The 25,535-nt window shown below is 40.0% G+C and overlaps 1 protein-coding gene across 1 annotated transcript in view; it reads right to left on the bottom strand.

Annotated features, from left to right (window-relative positions):
• The window catches only part of IFT140 (intraflagellar transport 140), a 519,705-nt gene that overhangs the window by 244,132 nt on the left and 250,038 nt on the right, over positions 1–25,535 (bottom strand). Inside the window, exon 17 of the mRNA XM_053694547.1 lies at positions 8,191–8,390. Coding sequence (XP_053550522.1) covers positions 8,191–8,390 — 200 coding nt within the window. The remainder of the gene's footprint in view (positions 1–8,190; positions 8,391–25,535) is intronic.

Here is a 25,535-nt window from a genome sequence, read left to right as displayed (position 1 = left end):
CACCAAGGGACATTATTGTTAAATTGCTATCATATTGTGACAAGGAGATCATAAAGCATGCCAGAAATAAACAACATATCGCATATGATGGCTCAGAGATTAAAGTGTTTACCGACTTGTGTCCGGCCACTCTTCAAAAGCGAAGGGACCTTCGGTATGTCACAACAGTGCTCCAAGCTCAGAATATACCGTATAGGTGGGGATTTCCTACCAGCCTTATTGCCTCCAAGGATGGAGCAACAGCCACCCTTAAATCCCCGGCTGATCTACCAGCATTTAACCAGACCTTAGGCCTGCATATACAGCCACTAGATCGAATGTTGGGCCCTGTCACTCCAGCACAGGGGGCACATGAAGAGGAAGTTCGTCAGGACTGAATATGGGCGCTGTATGCACAGTCAGACTCACTAACCTTCTTGTTTACTAAAGAAATGCCCGTACCCATATGTCAGACAGACTAACTTCTACCCTTAGCAATAGTGCCTGAATTAGCTGATTACCCAGTCCCAGGTACAGAGGCAAAGAACAGAAACATAGTCATTATCCTGCCGGGCCCCATGGTGCCCAATCTACAATGACAAGCTGCTAATTTGACAGACGCAAAAGAACCATGCACCCTTCTGCATCTATCAGAAAGCACTGTGGCATGATGAAAATCTCTGCCATACCTAGAGAAGCGCGTCTGCCATTAAATGTTGGGGACTATCTTTATCACATTGACTCTCTAATGTTTATACAGGTGCAGGGGTGTTAGTGGTAGCTACACTGGATCTCATGCATGGAGACTTCAACCAGCTGCAGCAGGAGGCCCAAGCTTCTGCATAACATGGACAGTATTGTTATATATAAAGGGCAGGTAGAAATGAAGAAAAGGTAGCCATGTAAGATTACTCAAAGCCACCTTATACATACTTTTGAACGGTATAATTAGTTAGAAAGGGGTTTGTAATGTTGTATTGTTCACTTGTGGTTGCTATATGCACACTCCTGTACAGTTTAACTTATCGTGAAGAGATATGTAATGTTGTATTGTTTGTTTATAATGTATCTCTAACTATCCGGTTCATACGGGTATTCAATGCAGGTCAGAAATGAGACATGGCACATGGGAGGTATCGGGAATTGGTAAGTCATTTTCTTGGGAAGTGCTATAAAGTTTATGAAAAGCCTATAGGAGGGACTAGCTAATATAACTTTCATTAGGCAGAACAGTCCTGGCCTTTATAGCTTAAAACTGTAAGCTCAGAGGAAAAGGGTAGAGTGAATATAGCTGCTATCACAGTTATTAGTCTCCATTATAGTAGGGGCTTTATATGTAGCTATTTAGAACACAGGAAATGAGCACAGGCACTTACTATGAATAATTATGACAATGGGGTATAGGGCAAGGTCTTATTGTCTGAAAATGTTTGAGTTTTTCTTTTTCTCGTTATGCAAATGCACTAACAGGTTTAAATTTCAGGTTGCATTTACCTACACAAGTTTTGTTTTATTTAAATGTATTTATCAAGAACTGAGAGTAATGGGGCTACTACCCCTAGTTAACTTTATATCTGGTAAGAGGATTAGATTGCTATTTCTTTCTTTCTAATCTCACTTTAATTTCTGGAGGAAGATTTTCTTGGTGGATTTTGAGGGTTTAGACACCTACCTGTCTCACCCTGCCTATAAAATCTTAAGTCTAGAGGATAATCTCACAAAATATTACTAACGTTCTACTGTTCCTCTAACAACTGCACAGAAAACCCTTTTTTTTTTTTTCCCCTTCTCCCGCCCTCTACCCCCTCTCACCTTCCCTTAACTGAAGACATTACAATGACCCCACCTCAGAGAAGTAGAGGGCCTAGCCCCATAGATCTCATTACCATAAACGTGAAAGGATTCAATAGCCCGGGAAAGCGGTCCATTGTCACCAGAGACCTTCATAAAATGGGCGGGGATATAGTCCTCATACAGGAAACTCACTTTTCCAGACTTAGCGAGCCCAAATGGTATAGTCACCATTAGCCGACGGCGTATTTTGCTTCAGGGCCTTCAAAAAAGAATGGGGTGGGTATTCTAATTCACTCACGGGTACCTTTCAGATTGGACCAAACTCACAAAGATCCTGAAGGCAGATATCTGATATTGACCGGGACAATTTTTAACAAACATGTCACATTAGTTAATATCTATTCACCAAATTCCTCACAGGACATGTTTCTTAGGAAAGTGACACGTAAAATCATGGAGTTACAGAAAGGGACCCTATTTGTGGGCGGGGACTTTAATGCCTCACTTAACCCTGAAATAGATGCCTCGGATGGTCTTTCCAGCGTCCCCCTCAAAGTACTTAAGCATCTCACTAAAACATTGAGGGAAATGGTTTTGCATGATATTTGGCGCACATTTCACCCTACAGCCAGAAATTATACTTTCTATTCCCATCCACATGGGAAGTACACAAGAATTGATTATCTATTTACTGACTCAGCGGGGCTTTCTTTGATAGCCAGCAGCAGCATTGGACCAATCACATGGTCGGACCATGCGCCAGTGAAATGTTCTATTGGCTGGCCTGAAATACCGACTACACCCTTTTTATGGAGATTGGATGACACCATGCTTGACAACTCTGTACTTAATCAGGAGTTGCGGAATGGTATCGAAGAATATTTTAGGCTCAACTCGGATGGTTCGGTGTGCCATACCACGGTGTGGGAGGCGCATAAATGTGTGATCCGAGGTATCCTGATCAGACATAAAGCGGCACAAAATCGTAAAAAGAGAGAACAATATGACACTCTCTTATCCAAAGTCTCAAAAGCGGAACAAGCACACAAGGATTCACCCAGGAGTGAAACTTTAAAGCAGAAACTAGCTGAGGCTAGGACAGCACTCTTGCTACATCTACAAGCAGAGAATCAGGCTAAAGCTCTGAAACTCAGGCAACGTTTTTTTGAACAAGGAAACAAAGCCGGGAAACTACTGGCTCGTGCCATTGCACGACAGAGACTTAAAACATATGTCTATGAAATCGCTGACAAAAGCGGCAACATGCAAAAAGACAGGCAATCAATTGCAAATGTGTTTAGGGACTTTTATGAGGCCCTATATAATATCCGCCAGCCCAATGGTCGGGAACCAAGATTAGAGGTGACCCCTGTAGTGGAACAAGAGATAACAGACTATCTCGAAAGGGTTGACACTCCTACACTAACCAAAGAAGAGGCAGACCTATTGGAGAGGCCTTTCACAGCGGAAGAGGTAGCACTGGCAGTCAAAGACCTTCCTACGGGTAAGAGCCCGGGTCCGGATGGATTTGGCATAATATTTTAGTCATTTCTGGATGTGCTGACACCTCACTTGCTCAAAATGTTTAATCTTCTAACGGAGAACCCGGTATTGCCCAGTACAATGCTTGAGGCATTCATCACTGTAATTCCCAAGCCTGGTAAGTCTGCTGAGATAGCTGGGAATTATAGGCCAATATCTCTCCTCAACTCGGATGTCAAGGTTCTAGCAAAGCTTATCGCTAACCGACTCAGAAACTTTTTGCCACGCTTGATATCTGTGGACCAGACTGGCTTTATCCCATCCAGAGAGGCAAGGGATAATACCTCGCGGGTTATTCAGTTGATCTCGCATGCCTGGGCGGAATCCGCACCGTTGGCATTAGTGTCAACGGATGTGGAGAAAGCCTTTGATCGGGTCAATTGGATGTTTATGAGGCACACACTTGGGAAATTTGGATTCGGACCGGGTTTTATTCAAAAAAATTTCTCCTTATACTCATCGCCTTCGGCGAGAGTGAGGGTCAATGGTACTCTCTCTGAGCCATTGCAAATCACGAACGGCACCAGACAGGGGTGCCCCCTCTCACCGCTGCTGTTTGCACTGGTGGTGGAGGTGTTGGCTTGCAAGATCCGTGCCAACCCAGCCATCCAGGGCATTAAAATAAGTAACACAGAACATAAATTGGCGATGTACGCAGATGACATTCTGCTGACGTTGACCAATATGACTTCTTCTCTCCGAGCTGCCATCTTTGAGTTTGAAGAATACGGGAGAGTGTCCGACTTCCTGCTTAACTTGGCCAAATCGGAGATCCTCAACATTACGGAACAACAGAGTGTCATTGATACATTGCAGACGCAGGGTCCTCTTCAGATAGCTCCAGGGCGCTTGAAGTACCTTGGCATCACACTTGCACCGACGGTTAAAGAAATTGCTGATATAAATTACAAAAGTATTAGGGACGACATTATCCGTGACACGAATGCATGGAAAAACAAAACCATATCTTGGATTGGACGTATACACGTCGCCAAGATGAATATTCTACCTAGAGTTTTGTACATCATGCAGGCAGTCCCACTTTTGATTGCATCACATATAATGCATCAGGTGCAAGTAGCTATTGAAACATACATCTGGAATGGGATCAAACCTAGAGTAAACAGGAGATCGCTGTATCTCCCAAGGGACAGAGGAGGGCTGGGAGTCCCCCACTTACCCACTTATGGCAAGGCTATAGGTCTGCAGCGCTTGGTGGAATGGTGTCACAACTCCTCCAGTAAAGCCTGGGTAGGACTAGACAATGATATTTTGCAGAGGAGTAACGTGGGCTCACTGGCCTGGGTTACATCCTCCAAGCGTCCTGGTAAGATAAAGCAATATCCCATGATGGGAGATGTCTTCAGGATATGGGATGAGCTTATAAAAGTAGAGAGCAAACTCTCAACAATGAAAGCCCTAGTCACACCGATCCGAGATAACCCAGACAACAGTCTGGCTAACAGACCATACAGCCGAAGCTCACTTTATACACTAGCTGACGCAGCCACCTCCAACACAATTCATCAGGGGAAGGTCAGACCGCAGACAGAGCTGGTTGAGTGGGATGACTGGATGTTTAGATCATGGTTTCGGACTGCGCAATTCCATCACTATTATGACAGCATTAAAGACAAAGCGTCATTCTCCAGACAGAAAACCCCCTTCGAGGTGCTCTGCACCACAGAAGGAGCACAGACCCATCTAATATCGAGGCTTTACAAGATGCTGCTGGTTAGAGAAGAGGGCACTTTGCCTTCTTATGTGGATGCCTGGCATAAGGAACTTGGTAGGGATTTGAATACTGAGGAGTGGCTAAAAATTTTTGATAAAGCAAAGAAAGCTTCTGTATCGGCCCGTCTGCAGGAGATGCATTACAAGTTTCTAAGTAGGTGGTATCTTACCCCCCAAAGGCTAAAAAAGATCTACCCTCACACGGGAGGGGGATGCTGGAGAGACTGCGGAGAGGAGGGTACATTGCTCCACATTTGGTGGACGTGCCCCCTTGTAAAACCGTTCTGGGAGGGAGTGTTAGCAGAATGTAGCAGAATACTGACCATCATTATACCCCCAGACCCATATTATCTACTACTACATAAACTCCCTAAGATCTCTGAAGAGGCAAAGCAAAGATTGTTCGTACTTATGTTGAACTGTGCTAAGAGCCTGGTCCCAAAATACTGGAAATCAGCACAAGTCCCTGATGTGGGAGAGTGGAGAAGTGGGGTGAGAGATTTGCTGAACTTTGAAAGGTATCACTACTTCAAAGCGGGTAAACTGGTCACCCATGAATATATGTTACTGCTCTGGGAGGGTAAATCAATCTAGAAATAGAAACTGTTAGGATAATGAACCCGGAGTCATAAACAACTGTAATCAGTTATTGCCTGGCCTTATTTAAAACCCTATCCATAACCAACACTTCCCCCTCTTCCTTACCCTCCCCCCCCCCCTTTTTTTTTTTTTTTCTCTCTCTCTTCCTCCTTCTTTTCCCTCTGGGCGCTTGTACTGCGTCTTCTGTTCTCTGTTTACTTTCAGATCCGCTATTATAGAGGACATTTGGATAGGCTAGCTGTACTATCAGTCAACTCGTGTTCTATGAGTCAGGGAATATGAGTATTCTTACCTAAAGCAGAATTAGCTTGGTGCAGCTGGCCTATCAAAAAAGTAATTAGCATAGGATATAAGCAAATGTTACTAATTATAAATAATTACTTATCCTTTATATGTAATGAACATAGGAAACATACTTATCGGAGCTATTAGGAGTTGTATAAGGTTGGAAGCTCCAGACTTATGAGTATCACTTGCTGTATACAACTTGATCTATGTAATGTATATCTACAACTTGTAAAGCATGTTCATTCAATAAAGCTCTTTTAAAAACAAAAAAACAAAAAACATTTTGACACTGAGGTAATCATTAGTGAATTTGGACTCTCCCTACAGTTTATAATCTTGTTTTCAACGTTCATATAAGCAGTGTAAGCCTATGTTAAAGGGACATTAAGCCCAGTATCCTTCCTGGTAAAAATATTTTATAAATAAAATAAATAAATAAAATAAAATAAGCTGCTCGGTACAACTACAGTAGTATGGTTACTACTAAGCATCCTGTTGTTTTCCTCCTGTGCCTGCAGCTCTCTTTAAAGTAATTCTCTAATTTTAACCCATTACAGTTAACAGTTAGTGAAGCTCTGGACCTCAACACTGGGCGCTGCCATCTTGGAACGCACATATTCTTGCACCCTGGGACAGAAATGGTGCACATTTATAGATCAGTAATGTCACCTGCTGTGCCTTGAACTTCATGGTGTGGCTTGTCAAAAGGCAACAATGTCCCTTATCTATGAATCTGCACCACTTCTGTCACAAGGTACAAGAATACTTAAGGTCCAAAATGTTGGGTCTGGTATGAAGAGTCAAACCTTAACTAACTGGCACTTAAAAGGGGTTAAAAGAATAGAACGGCTTTAAAATGAGCTGCAGACGCAGAAGCAAAAACAACAGCCGGAATATCCCATAAGTAGCATAGGTGACAGTAAGAATAGGGGTGCACACTGGAAGTGATAGCCACCAATGCACTACCGGGAACAAGATGAATACATCAGGTGAACCAATGTAGTACAATGCCCGCTCCTGAGCTTACCTATGTATACTTTTCAACAAAGGATACAAAGTGAACAAAGCAAATGAGATAAAAGAAGTACATTTGAAAGCTGTTTAAAATGATATACTCTATCTGAATCATGAAGGAAAATGTTTGTGTTTTATGTCCCTTTAAGTGCTAAAAATAGTTACTGAAGTTATTGTTTCTTGAATGTAAATATGACTAAAGTATAGCATTTTGTTTGCATCCCTTTCTGCCTTTAAGGAATATAAAACCCAAAATTTTCTTTTGGGATTCAGACTGAGCAGACCATTTTAAAACGGTTTCCAATATACTTCTATTATCAAATTTGCTCCGTTCCCCATAACCTGTTTTAAAGAGATACCTAGGTAGGCATCTGGAGCACTACATGGCAGGAAATAGTACTGGAAATGAAAAAATTCTTCCAAAACTGCTGCCATATAGTGCTCGAACGAAGAAAAATTAACCATATTAGTAAATTAAAAGTTGTTTAAAATCCCATGCTCTATCTGAATCATGAAAGAAAAAAATTGGGTTTTATATCCCTTTAAAGAGACACTAAACCCACATTTTTTCTTTCATGACTCAGATGGAGCAAACAATTTTAAACAACTTTCCAATTTACTTCTATTATCTAATTTGCTTCATTTTGTAGATATCCTTTGTTTAAGAAATAACAATGCACATGGGTAAACCAATCACACAAGACATCTATGTGCAGCCACCAATCAGCATCTACTGAGCCTACCTAGAAATGCTTTTCAGCAAAGAATATCAAGAGAATGAAGCAAATTAGATAATAGAAATAAATTAGTAAGATGCATGTTCTTTCTAAATCATGCAAGAATAAATGTGGGTTCCATGTCCCTTTAAGGACTACAATAATCTTGTGATAGAACAAACGTTTCCCATGAGAGAAATCCCACCAACTACTATGTTATTCTACCCTCGGAAATATATTTACTAAAAAGCACGGTTTTATTTTTTATAGAATAGCCTCTATAGGAAAACCCAGGAAGCAGTGATTCTGCTATAACAAGCACCATCATACTTAATTATTCTAGGACAATGTTCTAATAAGCAATGGTATGATACTTCAGAAACAAATAGGCTGAGTATTAATACTTTTCAAACTAAACTGGCTTATCTGTAGTTGAAAATCTATGTTTCAGAACTAGAACTATGGTTTCTTTAATACGTTTATATAATATTTATGGAGAATGTGATAATGAATAACGGTCTACCTTTTGATGAGCCTGATAGATTTAAAGGCTTCGTCCATGTCTCCTACAGTGAGGTAGAAGCTAAAGTTGAGTATGGCCTCGCGGGTAGTTTTATCACACTCTTCTAGCCCAGTGAAGTCTCGAAGGGCTCTCTTTGCCACCATTTGTGGAATCCTTGGTGTTCCCATCTCTGGCTCTACTGATTTTTCCTCCTCCCCGGGCTGCAGCACAATAAATATTAAAAATACAGTTAGTTAAACTACAAATTGTGAAAAATACTGAATAATAAAAGGTATGTTAGCTTGGCCAGAAAAAAAAGGTATATACTGTATTTGTATAGTAACATTTTCTATGGTTAATTATTTAAAGCTCACCTGTCCACAGAGATTATCACTTCCTTATGACTGTTGGAGAGACATGGCCACTGATGCATTCTTATAATATGATAAAAAAAGGGGGGGGGGGGGGGTAATTTCCTAAAATCTTGAGTGTTTTTTTTTTATTCCAAAAAAGCACTTATTGGTGTAAATAATGGCAAGAGGACTGGGATTTTAATCAGCACAATATTCTAGGTAGATTTTGTTTCTCATACTCATTGAAAGGAGATTTTTGTATAACCTAAAGCAAAATACAACTCCAAGCCACAAATATAGAAAAAACAGAAACACAGATTTTATTTTCAGAAAAGAACCATAGGCCAAAAGAAGTTTCCCCAACATTTCCTAAAACTGTAAACTTATTTAGTATATTGGATAGCCTTATGCTTAGCCCAGGAAATTCATGAAGTCCCCACAGTGTTTGTCCTTTACTACCACTAATTGACGTTTATTCCATGAATCAATCACCATTTCTGGTGCAGGAATGCAAGATTAGATAATCTAATAAATAGACAAATAAGTAACCCCAAACAAAGTAGTCACAGACTCCATACTCTCCTGAAGTATTTTATTAAGTTACTTTAGTATGTTAAACAGCTAGAGTTATGCTAAACAACAAATAATTTTCTTCACACTCAATACAGAATCATATCTATCCGGTATTGAAGTAGGTATAAATGCTTTCCAGATAACCCCTGCTCTTTTTGCTTGAATCAGTTAACACACAGCAAAGCAAGAACCTATTTGTTCTGATAACCTGTAATGACATTGGTATAAACACAACACAAAAATCTGTGCCAAGCATGGTGGGCTTTTGATAGTTCTAGTTTGAGAGTGTAAAAATAGATTTATTGATTTTCGCTCACAATCTTGTAGAACCATATCAGAACTAGTGGGTCAGTATCAATCGTGGACCAGATAAAGTCTAGTGAGAGAAGAAAACCTTTACCCAGCAGTTAGGAAGCATGATCTGTTAGACCTTTCTAAAATGATGCATGCATTCAAGCAAATATATTAAAATGGTATAATTTAGTAAAGGTATGTAAGAAAGACCATAATCTAAAAAAACAGGTTCTCTTGGGCAAAACAAATATATTTTTCCAATTGACACATATAATCTTTTGCAGCATCAAAAATTGGAATAAAGCCATTGGGGACGATTTATTGAGCAGCGTATGCTGCTCATTCCGTGCGAGCCGTCTGGCTCGACGGTATCAGGAGTTAAGAAGCAGCGCTCCTTAACCCGTCTGTCACCTCTGAGGTGGCGGACTGCAATCATCCTGATCAGATACAATCGGGATGATTGACAACCCCTGCTAGCGGCCGATTGGCAGCGAATGTGCAGGGGGCGGCATTGCACAAGCATTTTACCAGAAATGCTTGTGCAATGATAAATGCCGACAGCGTATGCTGTCGGCATTTAACGATGTTGGGTGGACATGATTCGCTACGGCGAGATCATGTCCGCCCGCCATATAATAAAATCGGCCCCAAAAACTAGTCTGACTTTCCCAGGGATTATAAGTGTGTCTACAGCAAAGGCACACTGACACCTGGTTCTGGAGCAATACCTGTCAATTTTGCAGTTTTATCTATTTCTTGAAACCACAACTTCTGGGAAATTTCCAATTCAAACTACTCGGGATGAATCTTCTCATGGGAGTTTAAATTACCTAGCACAAGAATAAGAACATAAATGTAATTGGATTAGTTTTTTAAGCACTTGATGATATCTGCAGCTTCTCAAATAGCAAGCATATAATAAACAATCCCTGATGGATGATATATAACACTGTTATAATGCTGACTGAATAAATATTAAAATACTGTTGATATAGAATATGTCTCTAGCTTGTTAAGGCTGGAAAACATTTATAGAAAGGAAAGACTCCCATGGAGCCAACCTCCCTAAATGTAGCCACCAATCAGCAAGCACTACCCAGTTGCTGAACCAGTGGTCCGGCTCCTAAGCTTACACTCCTACTTTTAAAAATAAAGATACAAAGAGAATGAAGAAAATTTGATAATAGGAGTAAATTAGAAAGGTGCTTAAAATTGCCTGTTCTATCTGAATCATGAAAGAAAAAATTTGAGCTTCATATCCATTTAACACAGCCTTATCCTGATGAAAGATAAGATAAGGAGGGTTAAAAAAAGAGGAAACAATTCAGATCACAGAATCTGAGAAACCTCTATGTTTAAGAAGTAACCGTTCATTCTCCATGCCTTCAAGAAGGTCTGGTTGAAGCAGGCCAAGGAGCACAATTGGACATCTGAACCAGATCTGCATACCAAATCATGCGAGGCCAAGCTGGGCAATCAAGATTACTGACAATTTATTTAGCCTTATCTTGGAAATCTCTCTGGGATTAAGAACCAGAAGGGGAAACAGATAAGCAAGCTGAAATGACCAATGAGCTCTTAGAATAGCCGCAAACTCCGCCTTAGGGTCCCTGAACCTCGCAACGTACCTGGGAAGATTGTTGTTCAAATGAGAAACCATCAGATCTATCTCTGGGAGACCCCAATGATCCACAATCTGATTGAACACATCCTGGTAGTGAAGAGACTATTCCCCTGGATGGCGAGACAGATGACTGAGAAAATCTGCTTCCCAGTTGTTCACTCCTGGAATATAACCTGCAGAGACTAGAGAGGAATTGCCTTCTGCCCATGAGAGAATTGAAGACACTTCCCTCATGGCTAGGGAACTGTGGGTTCCCCTTGATGATTGATATAAGCTACTGCTGTGACATTGTCATTGCTGTGACATTGTCTGATTGAAAGCGGAGATGAGCCTCCCTTTTCAACAGAGGCAAAGTCTGAAGATCCCTTAAAATAGCACAGAGTTCTAGGGCATTCATTGGCCTCCTGAGGAGCCCAAGCTCCTTGTGCTCTCAGAGACCTCTAAACAGCTCCCCAACTTGAAATACTTGCATCTGTAGTGATCACAGTTCAGGTAGGACTAGCAAAAGAGGCTGAATAATTAACTGATGATCCAACCACTGTACTGTTTTCCAGAAAAATATTTTGAGATAGTTGAGTATGATCCCTCCACCACTAACAAAGCATGCAAAGCTGAAGAGGTCTAATGTGAAATTGAGCAAATGGAATTGCACCTGAAGCTGCAATTCTGAGACCCAGTACTTCCATACAAAGAGCAACAGATGGAAAGGAGAGAGACTAGAGGTTCAGACGGGCTGACACTAGCTGTAGCCTTCTCTGATATGTTATAGAAAGACTCATAAAGACTGAATCTATCTGAAACCCCAGAAAAGTAACTATTGTCTGAGGCACCAAAGAACTCTTTGGACAATTGATCTTTCAATCATGCTTTCAAGAAACAACAAAAGTCTGTTGGTGTGAGATTCTGCTAAAAGAAAATATGGAGTTTGAACAACGATATAAAGACCCATTTATCAAGCTCCGTATGGAGCTTGAAGGGCCGTGTTTCTGGCGAGTCTTCAGACTCGCCAGAAACACCAGTTATGAAGCAGCGGTCTAAAGACTGCTGCTCCATAACCCTGTCCGTCTGCCCTGATGAGGCTGACAGGAATCGCAGCAATTCAACCCAATCGAATACGATCGGGTTGATTGACACCTCACTGCTGGCGGCCGATTGGCCGCGAGTCAGAAGGGGGCGGCGTTGCACCAGCAGCTCTTGTGAGCTGCTGGTGCAATGCTGTATACGGAGAGCGTATTGCTCTCCACATTCAGCGAGGTCTTGCGGACCTGATCCGCACTGTCGGATCAGGTCCGCAAGACCTTTCATAAATAGGCCTCATAGTCTAGATAAGGAAACACTGCAATACCCTGAGATATGATAAGACAATATGGCACCCAGAACCTTTGTGAAAATTCTTGCAGCTGTACCCAGACCAAATGGTAGAGCAACAAACTGAAAATGCTTGTCTAGAAAGGCAAATGTCAGAAACTGGTAATGTTCCCCGTGCATTAGAGCAGTGCTCCCCAACCTTTTTATCGCCGCGGACCGGTAAATGTTTGATAATTTTTCCGTGGCCCGCTTGTTTTGATTTAATAATTTTAATTTAATTGTATTTAAACATGCCTTCAAAATAAAATACAGCTACACCAAAAAATGAATATAAAGTGATTTATTTTATTTAACTCACTAGAATGCCAAATCAATGAGAACCCTGAGCTTGTTTCTTTGCAACGAGACGGTTCCATCTGGGGGTAATAGGAGACAATGACACCCGAAGTGTGTTGCTTATGTCCAGTTTATTCCGTTGTTTTGTTTTGGTTGCTGTCACTGCAGAAAACCCCGCTTCACACAGATAGGTTGTCGGAAATGGCAATAGGGATTTAAGTGCTGTGGTGGCAATCTCAGGGTATTCCGCCATGACTTTAATCCAGAACACCGGCAGAGTTGTTGTCTCGAACGTAGTTTTAAGGCCACCGTCATTTGCAATCTCCAGCAGTTGTTCTTCTTCTTGCATAGACATGCTAGATTCGCCTGATTTGTTGGCAAATGGGTCACGGATCCATTCCTTACCAGTTCGTGGGTCTTTTGTGGTTGGGAAGTAGCGCTCAAACTCTTTTAAAAGCAAAGACAGGTGATCTTGCACCAACTGGCAGAATGAATGTTCAAGCTCAGTCTCGCCTACAATCCCTGCTAATGTCTGAAACATGTCCAAAATGCCTCTGTTCACGTGCCGTCCCCACAACTCCAGTTTGGCTTTAAATGCAGCTACTTTGTCTGACAACTTGAAAACAGTTGTCATTTTCCCCTGAAGGCCCAGATTGAGTTCATTGAGCAGGCTGAATATGTCACACAGGTAAGCCAGTTTTGCGACCCATACCTTGTCACTGAAATGTGCTGCCAGCGGTGACTTCTTTTCTGAGAGAAATCTTTGCAATGGCTCTCGTAATTCAAATACTCTGGTTAGCGATTTTCCTCTGGATAACCATCTTATTTCTGTGTATAAGAGAAGGCATCTGTACTCTGCGTCCATCTCCTCACAAAGCTGCTCAAACAGGCGCGAGTTAAGTGCGTTTGCTTTGATGTGGTTAATAACTTTAACGACATCCATCAATACGCTGTTAAATTCCGGTGACATTTTTCGGCTTGCCAGCATTTCCCTGTGAATGAGACAATGGGTAGATTCACTCTCAGGTGCAACCTCCTTAATCCGAGCAGTTAAACCAGACAGTCGTCCGGTCATGGCAGCAGCTCCGTCTGTGCATATGCTGACACAAAAGGACCATTTCAGTTTTTCTGATATATAACCATCCAGTGACTTGAACAGTTCTGCTCCTGTGGTGTTGGTTGGCAAAGATAGTGCACATAACAAATCCTCATGCACATCCTCCTGATATAGATATCGCACAGAAACAAGTAGTAGTGCCTTGTTGTCGATATCTGTAGATTCGTCAACCTGGAGTGCATACCACGGTGATGTATTAATCCTCTCCAACAATTGTGCCTCAATGTCTTCGGCTATTTCCTCAATGCGCCTAGTCACAGTGCTAGCTGACAAAGGCACATGTGCTATCTTTTCCACAGCAGCCTCTCCTAGAAGTTCACGGCAAATGTCTTTAGTGGAGGGCAAGATCAATTCTTCACCAATAGTAAATGGCTTTTTAGCCTTAGCAATGCGGTTAGCCACCAAATATGATGCTCTCAGTGCATTCTCCTTTATTGATGTGGTGGCCCTCATAAATATCTTCTGTGCTTCGTGCTCCCGTTTTTTTCTTTCAAAATACTCCAGGGGCTTGTCTTTTATGCCAGGGTGCTTGGCGGTCAAGTGGCGAAGCAGTTTTGAAGGTTTCATTGCCTCATTAGAGAGCTTCTCGCCGCAAACTATGCAGAGCGGTTTTGGTGCGTGGGAATCACCTGTCCCGATAAATCCATATTTCAAATAGGACTCATGGTATTGTCTGTTAAAAGTTGCATGTTTCTTTGATGTTGAAGGCTCTTCTTCTGTCTGTTCACTGGGCCTTTTTTTCTTCCCAAGGAAACTTTCTAACGATGTCTGTTTCATACTCATTGCTAATTTGTGGGTTAAAGCAGACACAATAACACGTCAGTACACACGAGTACCGGTGAACAGATAGAAGAGCTAGAAGAGTAATACCTTCTCTTTCTCTTCACTCCACTGCTGCTTGCAACCGCTCAGCGGGCTTGGGAGGGCGCAATGCTCTGCGCCTCGGCCGCCCGCCACAGTGAAATGATTTGAAGTTCCTCGGGCGGCCCGGTGCCGATTGATCCACGGACCGGCACCGGTCCGCGGCCCGGGGGTTGGGGAACACTGCATTAGAGCATAGAAATAAGCCCCCTTTAAATCTATTGTGGACATGCCTCCTTCCCTCCTTCATGTAGACTTGGAAGTAGGGGTGGACATATTGGCTTGCTTAGATCTGTTGCAATTTGCACTAGGCCTCCAGAATGAGCCAAAGGTGTTTTGCTTCTGAGGACAAATCAACTCTTTTTTCCTTGTTCTAACGAAAGGAACAAAAACAATAAGAGGCTTTAGATTTCCCCTTGGACTTTTTTTCCTGAGGAAGAAAAGCCCCTTCACTTTCAGTAACAGTAGAAATTATAGAATCTACATCAGAACCAAACAGTTTCTTTACCTGAAAAGAAATAGATAAATGTCTTGATTTAGACACCATATCAGCAGACCAGGATTTAAGCCATAAAGCTCTTCTACGACGTTATTAATATTTATTTTCAATATGTCAAATACAGCATCACAAATAAAGGAAATAACACTTTTAAGCAATCCCAAGAGGTTAAAAAAATCTTCATTTGCAGAATTATTAGAAAACTGCTCTGAAAACTATTTAACCAGCAAGAAGAAGCTGCAGCTACATCAGCAATAGAGATAGCTATCCTAAACAAATAACCTGATTGCAGAAAGGCCCTTCTTTGAAAGGATTCTAACTTTCTATTTAAAGGGTCCTTAAAAGAAGTACTGTCTTCCAAAGGAATATTAGTATGCTTTGCCAAAGTAGAAATGGCCCCATCTACTTTAGGGACAGTCTTTCACAGATCAATATTAGAGGCAGGTATAGTAAATTATTTTTTAAACCTTGCAGAATGATTAATTGAATTACCTGGCTTAGACTATTCCCTATACACTATTTCAGAAACAGCATCTGGAATAGGAAAAACCTCAGGGGTTTTAGCAACAGACAATCTAAATGGTTAAAAGGCTTATCCTCTGAACCCTTAGAGTCCTTAACCCCTAAAGTAATAAAAACCTCTTTTAAAAGGGAACAAATATACTCCTTCTGAAGACACAACAAGATTATCCCTAGCCTCAGAAGGCATAGTACTAGTAGAAAGTAAATTCTGAACTGGCCTTTTTACGCTTACTTAAAGATGGGAGGGCTGCCAACATTTCAGAAATTGTAAATTTAATGAGATCTTTCTCACTAGGAGAAAAATCTGTACAGCTACCCTGTAAAGAACAAACAGAAGGAGCATTAATACCCATAGAAGCAGCATTAGGTTGCTCAGAATGCATTAACATTTTTAATCATGAGTCACATAAATAAGATGGAGGTGAAACTTCAGCATTTTTACAATATATACACTTATCATTGATAGGAAAATGTTCAGAGGACCCAGCTTCTAAGGTAGATTTAGGGACAGAGTCAGAAGGCTCCATTAAATCATAAATAACTATATCTCCTTAAAAAAAAAGCTCTTGAAGAGTGTAAAACATACCCCCTCCAAAAGAAGCTTAATAACACTTACAGGACTAAGGCGCACTAAGCCGAAACAAAAATAGTAGGAGACAAGTAGACTCCCCACCCGAAGCCTGGATAGCGCTCAACAGAGTTGAAGGGCGTGCGTGAAAACTAAGCTGTTAAAAGTGAGATTAGCATTCCAAAAATCCCAACATACGTGTACTATAGGCATACGTGCACTAACCCGAGAAGCGCTTACCCAAAAACTGAAGCACGGGGAAAAATGAATGACCCGAGTACACGAAAACCCCGATGTGCGCAATCCTGAGGGCTTAAGTGCACTATTCTGATGCGCACTGACCTGAAGGCCAACAACAAACAAAAATACAAACTAAACTCTGCATGCTAAAAATCTGGTGCGCGCAAAAATATTTAAATGCGAATAAAAAATAAATATATGGTGGGACTGCCCACGACTAGAACATTTCTGGGAAGAGATTTGGGAAAAGATATGCTCGATCACGGAATTGACAGTTCCCAGAACCCCTGATACATTGCTATTCCATTTCCCATTTAAATTCCAAACCCAGGCCCAAAAATCATTACTTATGCTCCTGCTGTTTTGTGCCAAGATTCTAATCCCTCTTAATTGGAAGTCCATTTCTATACCTACTCTATCAGACTGGAGAGCAAGGGTGAACACAACATTACAGCTAGAGAGATACCACTACTTCCTAACAGGACAACTGGATATACATGAGACAATGCTGACAATGTGGTCCGCGGGACACACAGATGGTAACCCTGCTGGGAGTGCCTAGGGGCTGTGATTTAACGGGGTGTGAGGGGTGTTCACTGACTGAATTTGTTCGGGGGAGGAATGGAAACCTGAACGGGGCCCATACTGAGCGCCTGATCTCTAACATTTCGTTATAATGCATAATTTAGACTGTGTACCGATTTCGTAAGTAGGAAGCAAGGTTAAACCTTGCACACACTTTTACATATAAGATGATAGAATATTATAGTTATTTTGAAACATGTTTATAGAGGTAAAGTGTTTTTGTTGACAATTGTTACTTGCATGCTTTAGCAAAACCTTCAATGGAGGTTATTCTACAAAAAAAAAAAAAAAAAAAGAGAAAAAATTGAGCAGCAACCTATAATCATGGGAGTAGTATATGGACTTCCTGGTGGTCCTACTCAGGGAATTATAATTCTCCACATCCTGCCACATAAGATTTAGCCCATGTTAACATTGTTTTCATTGAAACCTTGTACTTACTCATCATCTTTGTATTTTGTGAAAACCGCTTGTGAATATTTTTATGATGCTCAATAAAAATTGTTTTCAAAAGAAAAAAAAAAGAAGTCAATAGAGGAAAAAAAGTGGAAAAAAACACCCCACACACGTGCAAACCCAATCATATATTCTCATGTGCGCTAACTTGACATGAAAATGAATAAATATTTCACATAACAAAAATATATATATATATATATATAAATATTCTGTCCCAAGGCTATATATGTTAAATAAATATATAACTATAAATGCCCAACTAGGCTACAGTGTCATATAATAAAAAATATAATACTTACCAACAGACACTCATCTACTAGTAAAGTAGATAGCCAAACCAGTACTCAAACATATCAGCAGAGGTTATGAAATTGGAGTATATTGCAGATCCATAAGACTCCGGAGGCAAAAGACAAGTCCCTGCGACCACTATGGAAGGTTTGTGACAACATTTTCCATAAGGTGAAAAAGAGAGTCACAAACCACACCCAATATACTTCCCTTTGGCAAACACTGTACTCTGAGGGGAAAATGGGCCTCAATATAGGCCGAGAACCCCTTTTTCTGAAGAATCAAATGCATATCTTCATTCTTTGACCACCTCCAGCAGAGGCAAAGACAAGACTTAGGTACCTGTGGGGTGGGAGGAGTTTTATAGAGATCTTGGGGGATCTCTACCTCCTCCAAGTGGTAGGGAAAAGTAATTCCCAGGAGTAATGAACTCTCACCACCTGTATGAATGAAATCCTTTTTTAAAACCCTCTATCTAGACTCAAGTATGACAAATAGCAGAAGGGTGTGATTTAAAATATATTTTAAATCAGATTTCTTAATATATCCAGGTATTTTATGAAAAATCCTTAGATATGCAAATCAGTACATGTAAGACAATTTTTTTTTTAGATTTGGCAAGTTTAGTAAATAGTCTTATTCAAATTCATAGAACTTTATTAAAATCTGATAACCTTTAAATTTCATTGCTATGCAATCTTGCAGCCCTCTCTGGAAGTCTGTACGATAAGTGCTGGTGTTGTTTCCTCTTTCAAATAAATCAAAATAACAAGCAAACAGAAGCGGTAATGTTATCAGCTTTAATTTCCTATGAAGTAGCCACTTAAATAACAAGGAAATAAACAAAACTTTCTACTGGTATCCAAGGAAGGGGCCATTTTTAGGAACAGAATTTAGATTAGTTCAGCTTTAGAGGAAACAACCAAGTTCAAGGACTTTCTAATGCAAAAATACATTGCATTTTATTTTTTCTGTAACCTCCTTTGCTGACGTTTTTTAAAGTCAAAATTAAACAATTTTAAGAAACTTTCCAAATTACTTCTATTATTTATTAATACATAATTACATAGCATACATACACCTAGATTACAAGTGTTGCGTTCGGGATTTATAGCTGAAAAAATGGTAATTTCAGCGTTAAAACAGCAACGCAGCCATTACAAGTCTTGTCAGTATAGCTGTACCGCAAGCCAAAGGCCTGTAACGCACTTTCAGTCCCGCACTCGTAAAAATTATGTTTTTTCATGGGACTTCCATAGCGCAGCCATTACGAGTTTTGCGGTGAGGCTAAAAAGCTTGCGTACCAGCCTATACCGACACGATCCGTTTCGCAATCTTAGACCAGTAGTTATGAGTTTTATGCAACAAAACTGTTACATAAAACTCATAACTAAACTGTTACAAAGTACACTAACACCCATAAACTACCTATCAACCCCTAAACCGAGGCCCTCCCGCATCGCAAACACTATATATAAAACGTATTAACCCCTAATCTGCCGCTTCCGACATCGCCACAACTAATAAAATTTATTTACTCCTATTCCGCCGCTCCCCGACACCACCGCCACTATAATAAACCTATTAACTCCTAAACCGCAAGCCCCCCACAACGAAATATACTAAATTAAACTATTAACCCCTAAACCGGAAGCCCCCCACAACGAAATATACTAATTTAAACTAGTAAACCCTAAACCTAACGCCCCCCTAACTTTATATTAAAATTACAATTTCCCTATCTTAAATTAAAACTTACCTGTCAAATTAAAAAAACTAATTTTAAACTATCAATTAAACTAATATAACTATTAAACTAAAATTAAACTAACTACCAATTAAAGAAAACTAAAATACACATTAAAAAAATCCTAACTACTATAAAAATTACAAAATATCTAATTACAAAAAATAAAAAATACTAAATTACAAAACATAACAAACACTAAATTACGAAAAATAACAAATGAAATTATCAAAAATAAAAAAGAATTACACCTAATCGAATAGCCCTATAAAATAAAAAAGCCCACCCAAAAAAAAAAAAAACAAGCCTACAATAAACTACCAATAGCCCTTAAAAGGGCCTTTTGTAGGGCATTGCCCTAAGTTAAACAGCTCTTTTACCTGTAAAAACCCCCACAAAGACCCCCCCAACAGTAAAACCCACCACCCAACCAACCCCCCAAAATAAAAAACCTAACTAACAAAAACCTAAGCTACCCATTGCCCTGAAAAGGGCATTTGTATGGGCATTGCCCTTAAAAGGGCATTTAGCTCTTTTGCATTTCCCTGACAAGGGCATTTAGCTCTTTTAAAAAAAGCCCAAACCCTAAACTAAAAAAAAAAAACACAAAAAAAGTTTAAAAAATCCTAACACTAACCCCCAAAGATCCACTTACAGTTCCTGAAGTCCGGACATCCAGGCGGCGAGAGGTCTTCATCCAGGTGGCTCCATCTTCATCCATCGCGGGACCGGCATCTTCTTAATCCCTGCGGAGGCGGAGCAGTCGATGCGCGGAGGCGGAGGTCCAGGCGAAGGTCCATCGATCCGACATGGAGGTTCTCTTCATGCGATCGTCCGCCGCACACTGAGGATTGAAATGCAAGGTACCCCTTTTTATACAGGGGGTACCATTGCATTCCTATTGGCTGAAAATTTTGAATCAGCCAATAGGAATTAGGGCTGCTAAAATCCTATTGGCTGTTCAAATCAGCCAATAGGATTTAAGCAGCTCTCATTCTATTGGCTGATTTGAATCAGCCAATAGAATGAGAGCTGCTTAAATCCTATTGGCTGTTCTTTAAAAAAATTAAAAAGTTGTTTCTATATAGTTATGTATTACCATAAAACATATCTAATAATATGTTATTATAAAAATAAATGTAAACATTTTGTGTTAAGTGTCATTGGCATATTTACAATAAGTTTTATTATATCTAATGTCTTGTTCATCAATGAAATGAAATGCATATTATAATAGAGAACGTGCTAAATATGATTCAAGATTCTTATTTATTAGAGAAGTCACAATTACAAGATAAATGACATCCTATATTAAAAAAGGCCATGTATGTTTGTCCGACACAGTCCTGCGCAGTAGTGACTGCGCGAGACAAACATACCTGGCCTTAACCCCTTACCTCTCTCTGCCGAGAGCTCGCTAAAAGTAGTGGGGAAGTGCAGAAATTGTCTTGCATTGGGAAGCGGAGGTGCCGATCGTTGGTAGCGTGGGAGGGTTAGGAGGGAGGTGGGCGGCCCATCTTTGGAGGTGGGCGGGAACAGGTGGGACCGCTACACTACAGAAAAAATATTTGCTAAGAGCGGCAGGGAGGTGGAAGGAGGGAGGGGGGAGGAGGGAGAAGGAGGTAGAGGGGAGTCCTAGAGTGGAGGGGGGGGTATAGGCTAGGGAAAGGAGGGGGACATTTTGGCCCGTGTACACAGGCTTTAACACTAGTCTTATATAAAGCAGTTAGAAATATTATCCAGACATAAATCATGCAGCTGCAGTGTAATCATAGTCTCAATCTAAAGCATATTCAGGAATGTGACAGCCATCATTGCCAGCAGGAGGGCAGACAACCATTAAACCCTTGTATGCTATTACATTTCAGCACTTTCTGGTATCCAAGGGATTAAACGGGTGAGCCTAGAAAAGCAGGAATGTAAGCTCAAGAGCCTACCCATGTCTGGAGCACTATATATCAGTAGTTTTACAAGCATGTTCTTCAATTGCAAGAGCACTAGATGGCAGCACTATTTCCTGCCATGCAGTGCTCCAGATGCCTACCTAGGTATCTCTTCAACAAAGAATACCATGGGAACGAAGCAAATTTATAAAATAAGTAAATTGGAAACTTTTTTAACATAGTATGCTCTGTCTGAATTACAAAGGAACATTTTTGGGTTTCAAATCCCTTTCAGCCTTGTGCTAACCCTAACCTCTAACTCCAATTACTAACCCTGACGATGGCTTATTTTTAGATTAGCATCAGATTAGGTTGCCATGGCGAAAAAACTCTACATCTCCAAGATCTCTACCCACAACATGAAAGCTACATGGTTGTAGAATGCATTTGTGATATGTGGCCAGATCGTGACAAGCTAATCTGTTTAACAGTTACGTTATGACATATACATTTCTAGTTTAGGTGAATTTTAAGGGATATTAAATTATTTTCTTTTTTTGCATCTAAGAGATGACATTTTAAAACATATTACAGTTTTTTTTTTTCATATTTGTAGTTTTTGTGACTATCCATCAAGAGAACAGTGGGAGTTTTCCTCATAGTTTTGCACAAAACATATACATCTGCCAATTTAAACATCTTTAAAAGGACGATCTAGTCAAAATTAAACTTTTATAATTCAGATAGGGCAATTCATTTTAAACAACTTTCTAATTTACTTTTTTCTTGGTATTCTTTGTTGAAAGCTAATTTCTAAACCCTTGAAGGCCACGGGGCATATTTATCAAGCTCGATGCCCCTGTTTCCGCACGAGCCTTCAGCTGCTCCATAACTTGTCCAGGTGTGCTAGCTGGAGGCGCTGGTTCAGCTTGTATCAGTCGTTGGTATCTTCCTTTCCTTTCCTTCCTCGGTTGTATAACTAGTGTATATTGCAGGTTACCGGCTCCTTCCCAATATGAAAAGACAATATCACAGATTCAGTAAAAAAGTTTGTCTTTATTTGAGCCAAATAAAGACAAACTTTTTTACTGAATCTGTGGAGCCAAATAAAGACAAACTTTTTTACTGAATCTGTGGAGCCAAATAAAGACAAACTTTTTTACTGAATCTGTGGAGCCAAATAAAGACAAACTTTTTTACTGAATCTGTGAGAGCCAAATAAAGACAAACTTTTTTACTGAATCTGTGGAGCCAAATAAAGACAAACTTTTTTACTGAATCTGTGGAGCCAAATAAAGACAAACTTTTTTTACTGAATCTGGAAGAGCCAAATAAAGACAAACTTTTTTACTGAATCTGTGAGAGCCAAATAAAGACAAACTTTTTTTACTGAATCTGGAAGAGCCAAATAAAGACAAACTTTTTTTTACTGAATCTGGAAGAGCCAAATAAAGACAAACTTTTTTACTGAATCTGGAAGAGCCAAATAAAGACAAACTTTTTTACTGAATCTGGAAGAGCCAAATAAAGACAAACTTTTTTACTGAATCTGTGATATTGTCTTTTCATATTGGGAAGGAGCCGGTAACCTGCAATATACACTAGTTATACAACCGAGGAAGGAAAGGAAAGTAAGATACCAACGACTGATACAAGCTGAACCAGCGCCTCCAGCTAGCACACCTGATCTATTCACACAGACCTTGGGAGAGACTGTGGGAGGCGGGGGTTCACCAGAAGGGGAAAGTATTAATACATATTATACACCTGTTTGCATCCATAACTTGTCCGCCTGCTCTGAGGCGGCGGACAGAAATCAACCCGATCGAATACGATCGGGTTGATTGACACCCCCTGTTAGCGGCTGATTGGCCGCAAATCTGCAGGGGGTGGCATTGCACCAGCAGTTCACAAGAATATGCTGTCAGCATTTATCGATGTGCAGCGGACATTATACGCTACTTCGTATCATGTCCGCTAGCACATTGATAAGTATACCCCCACATCTTTTCTCAGTGCATTTTGACAGTTTTTTACAGCTAGACAGCGTTAGTTCATGTGTGCCATATAGATAACGTTGTGCTCACTCCCGTGGAGTTACCTAGCACTGATTAGCTAAAATGCAAGACTGTCAAAAGAACTGAGATAAGGGGGCAGTCTGCAGAGGCTTAGATACAAGGTAATCACAGAGGTAAAAAGTGTATTAATATAACTGTTGGTTATGCAAAACTGAGGAATGGGTAATAAAGGGATTATCTATCTTCTTAAACAATAACAATTCTGACGTAGACTGTCCCTATAACAAACATTTTTCATGCAAATAATATTCTTAAATAGTTCTCTTTTATATGTCAAATATAATTTTTGGGGTTTAATTTACTTTTAACCTTATTTTGTGGTTAAAGGTACTTTTTGGCACTTCCTTAATTCTAAGAATGTTCTTTCTGATTTTACAGTTTCTCTATATGTGAAACTAGTTAATGACATACAATTAATTATCTCTGGCATTTATATACTTACAACCGGCTGATAGACACAGCCCCTCCGGAATAACAACTGATAGCAAATGATAAAAAAAAAAAAAAAAAGAACAAAAAAATAAAATAATGTACAGCAACAAAAAAATAAAAATAATAATAATGAATAAAGCACATGCAAAATAAAAATGGATTTAACCTTACCTGATGCAATTTCCTTTTTTTGGCTTATTTATTTAGTTGCAATTACCAAACAAGAAAGATTGTTAAGTTTGCTTCTTAATTTATGGGACGAAAATTCACTATAACCCCTGATAAAATGTACTTCATCTATATATACAAAGTTGAAAAACCATGAGCAGTATCATTAACATAAAACAGGGAATTTCATGAATGCGGCTATAGGAATGGGCTGAGAACACAAAACTGACATCTAATTTAACAGTATGATAAGGCTCTATGGCCCCCACACAGTATTGCAAGTGCACAAAGCATACTTACCAATTATCTTCCAATTAGTGTAGACTGTCATTAAAGGAACATTAAACAGATCTTGCTTATAAATAACAACTGTGTTCGCCTACACTCCTAAAAAATGTCAAACAAAGTCAATTCTGTAACCCAGGATTTTTTCAAAATGTTGCAAACTTTCTAAATCAACTAGTCCTTCATACCCCACATCCGATTGCACTCTCCATCCTGACGCAACCACCTACGCAATATTTCCAACATTCACCAGTTTCTGAGCGCTGGCACCACAAAGTAATTATTCCACTTCCTTGTAATTTCCCGACTTGAGTACTGCAATACCCTACTGGCTTTCCTCTCTCCCGCTTCTCCTCCTTCAATCCATCCTAAATGCCTCTGCCAGGCAAATCCACCTTTCTCGATGCTCTGTATCTGCTGCACCTCTCTGTGAGTCCCTTCACTGGCTCCCCATTCACAGCAAAATTAAATTCAAAATTCTCATCCTGAACTAAAAAACCCTTACCAATGCCACTCCTCACTACCTGTCCTCACTAATCAACAAATTAGATTAAAAAACTCAGATCCAACAATGACCAGCTCCTTGCATCTTCTACCATCACCTCTTCTAATGCTACACTGCAGGACTTTTCTTGTGCGGCATCTACCATCTGGCGCTGTCAGACTTTCCCCTAATCTAGTTGAAGTATTACGCAAAGTCAAAGTAGTCTGACTCAAGCTAGGGGACGCTAAAACAGTCTAATGCAGTGCGAGCATATATCAATATACCTGTGTATAAATAAATGAAAACAATATACCTATCTCAACACACCTGTGTATGTATACCAGATTGTAGTATATTACTACCTATAAAAACTCTACACATATAATAAGATAAAAAACATAATTTATGCTTACCTGATAAATTTATTTCTCTTGTAGTGTAGTCAGTCCACGGGTCATCCATTACTTATGGAATATATCTCTTCCTAACAGGAAGCTGCAAGAGGATCACCCAAAGCAGAGCTGCTATATAGCTCCTCCCCTCACATGTCATATTCAGTCATTCGACCAAAGCAGACGAGAAAGGAAAAGCCATAGGGTGCAGTGGTGACTGGAGTTTAATTAAAATTTAGATCTGCCTTAAAGACAGGGCGGGCCGTG

The sequence above is a fragment of the Bombina bombina genome, chromosome 11 (genome assembly GCF_027579735.1).
Source record: "Bombina bombina isolate aBomBom1 chromosome 11, aBomBom1.pri, whole genome shotgun sequence".
NCBI lineage: Eukaryota > Metazoa > Chordata > Amphibia > Anura > Bombinatoridae > Bombina > Bombina bombina.
Note: the sequence above shows the minus strand (reverse complement) of the source record. Positions and strands in the feature narration are given on the sequence as shown.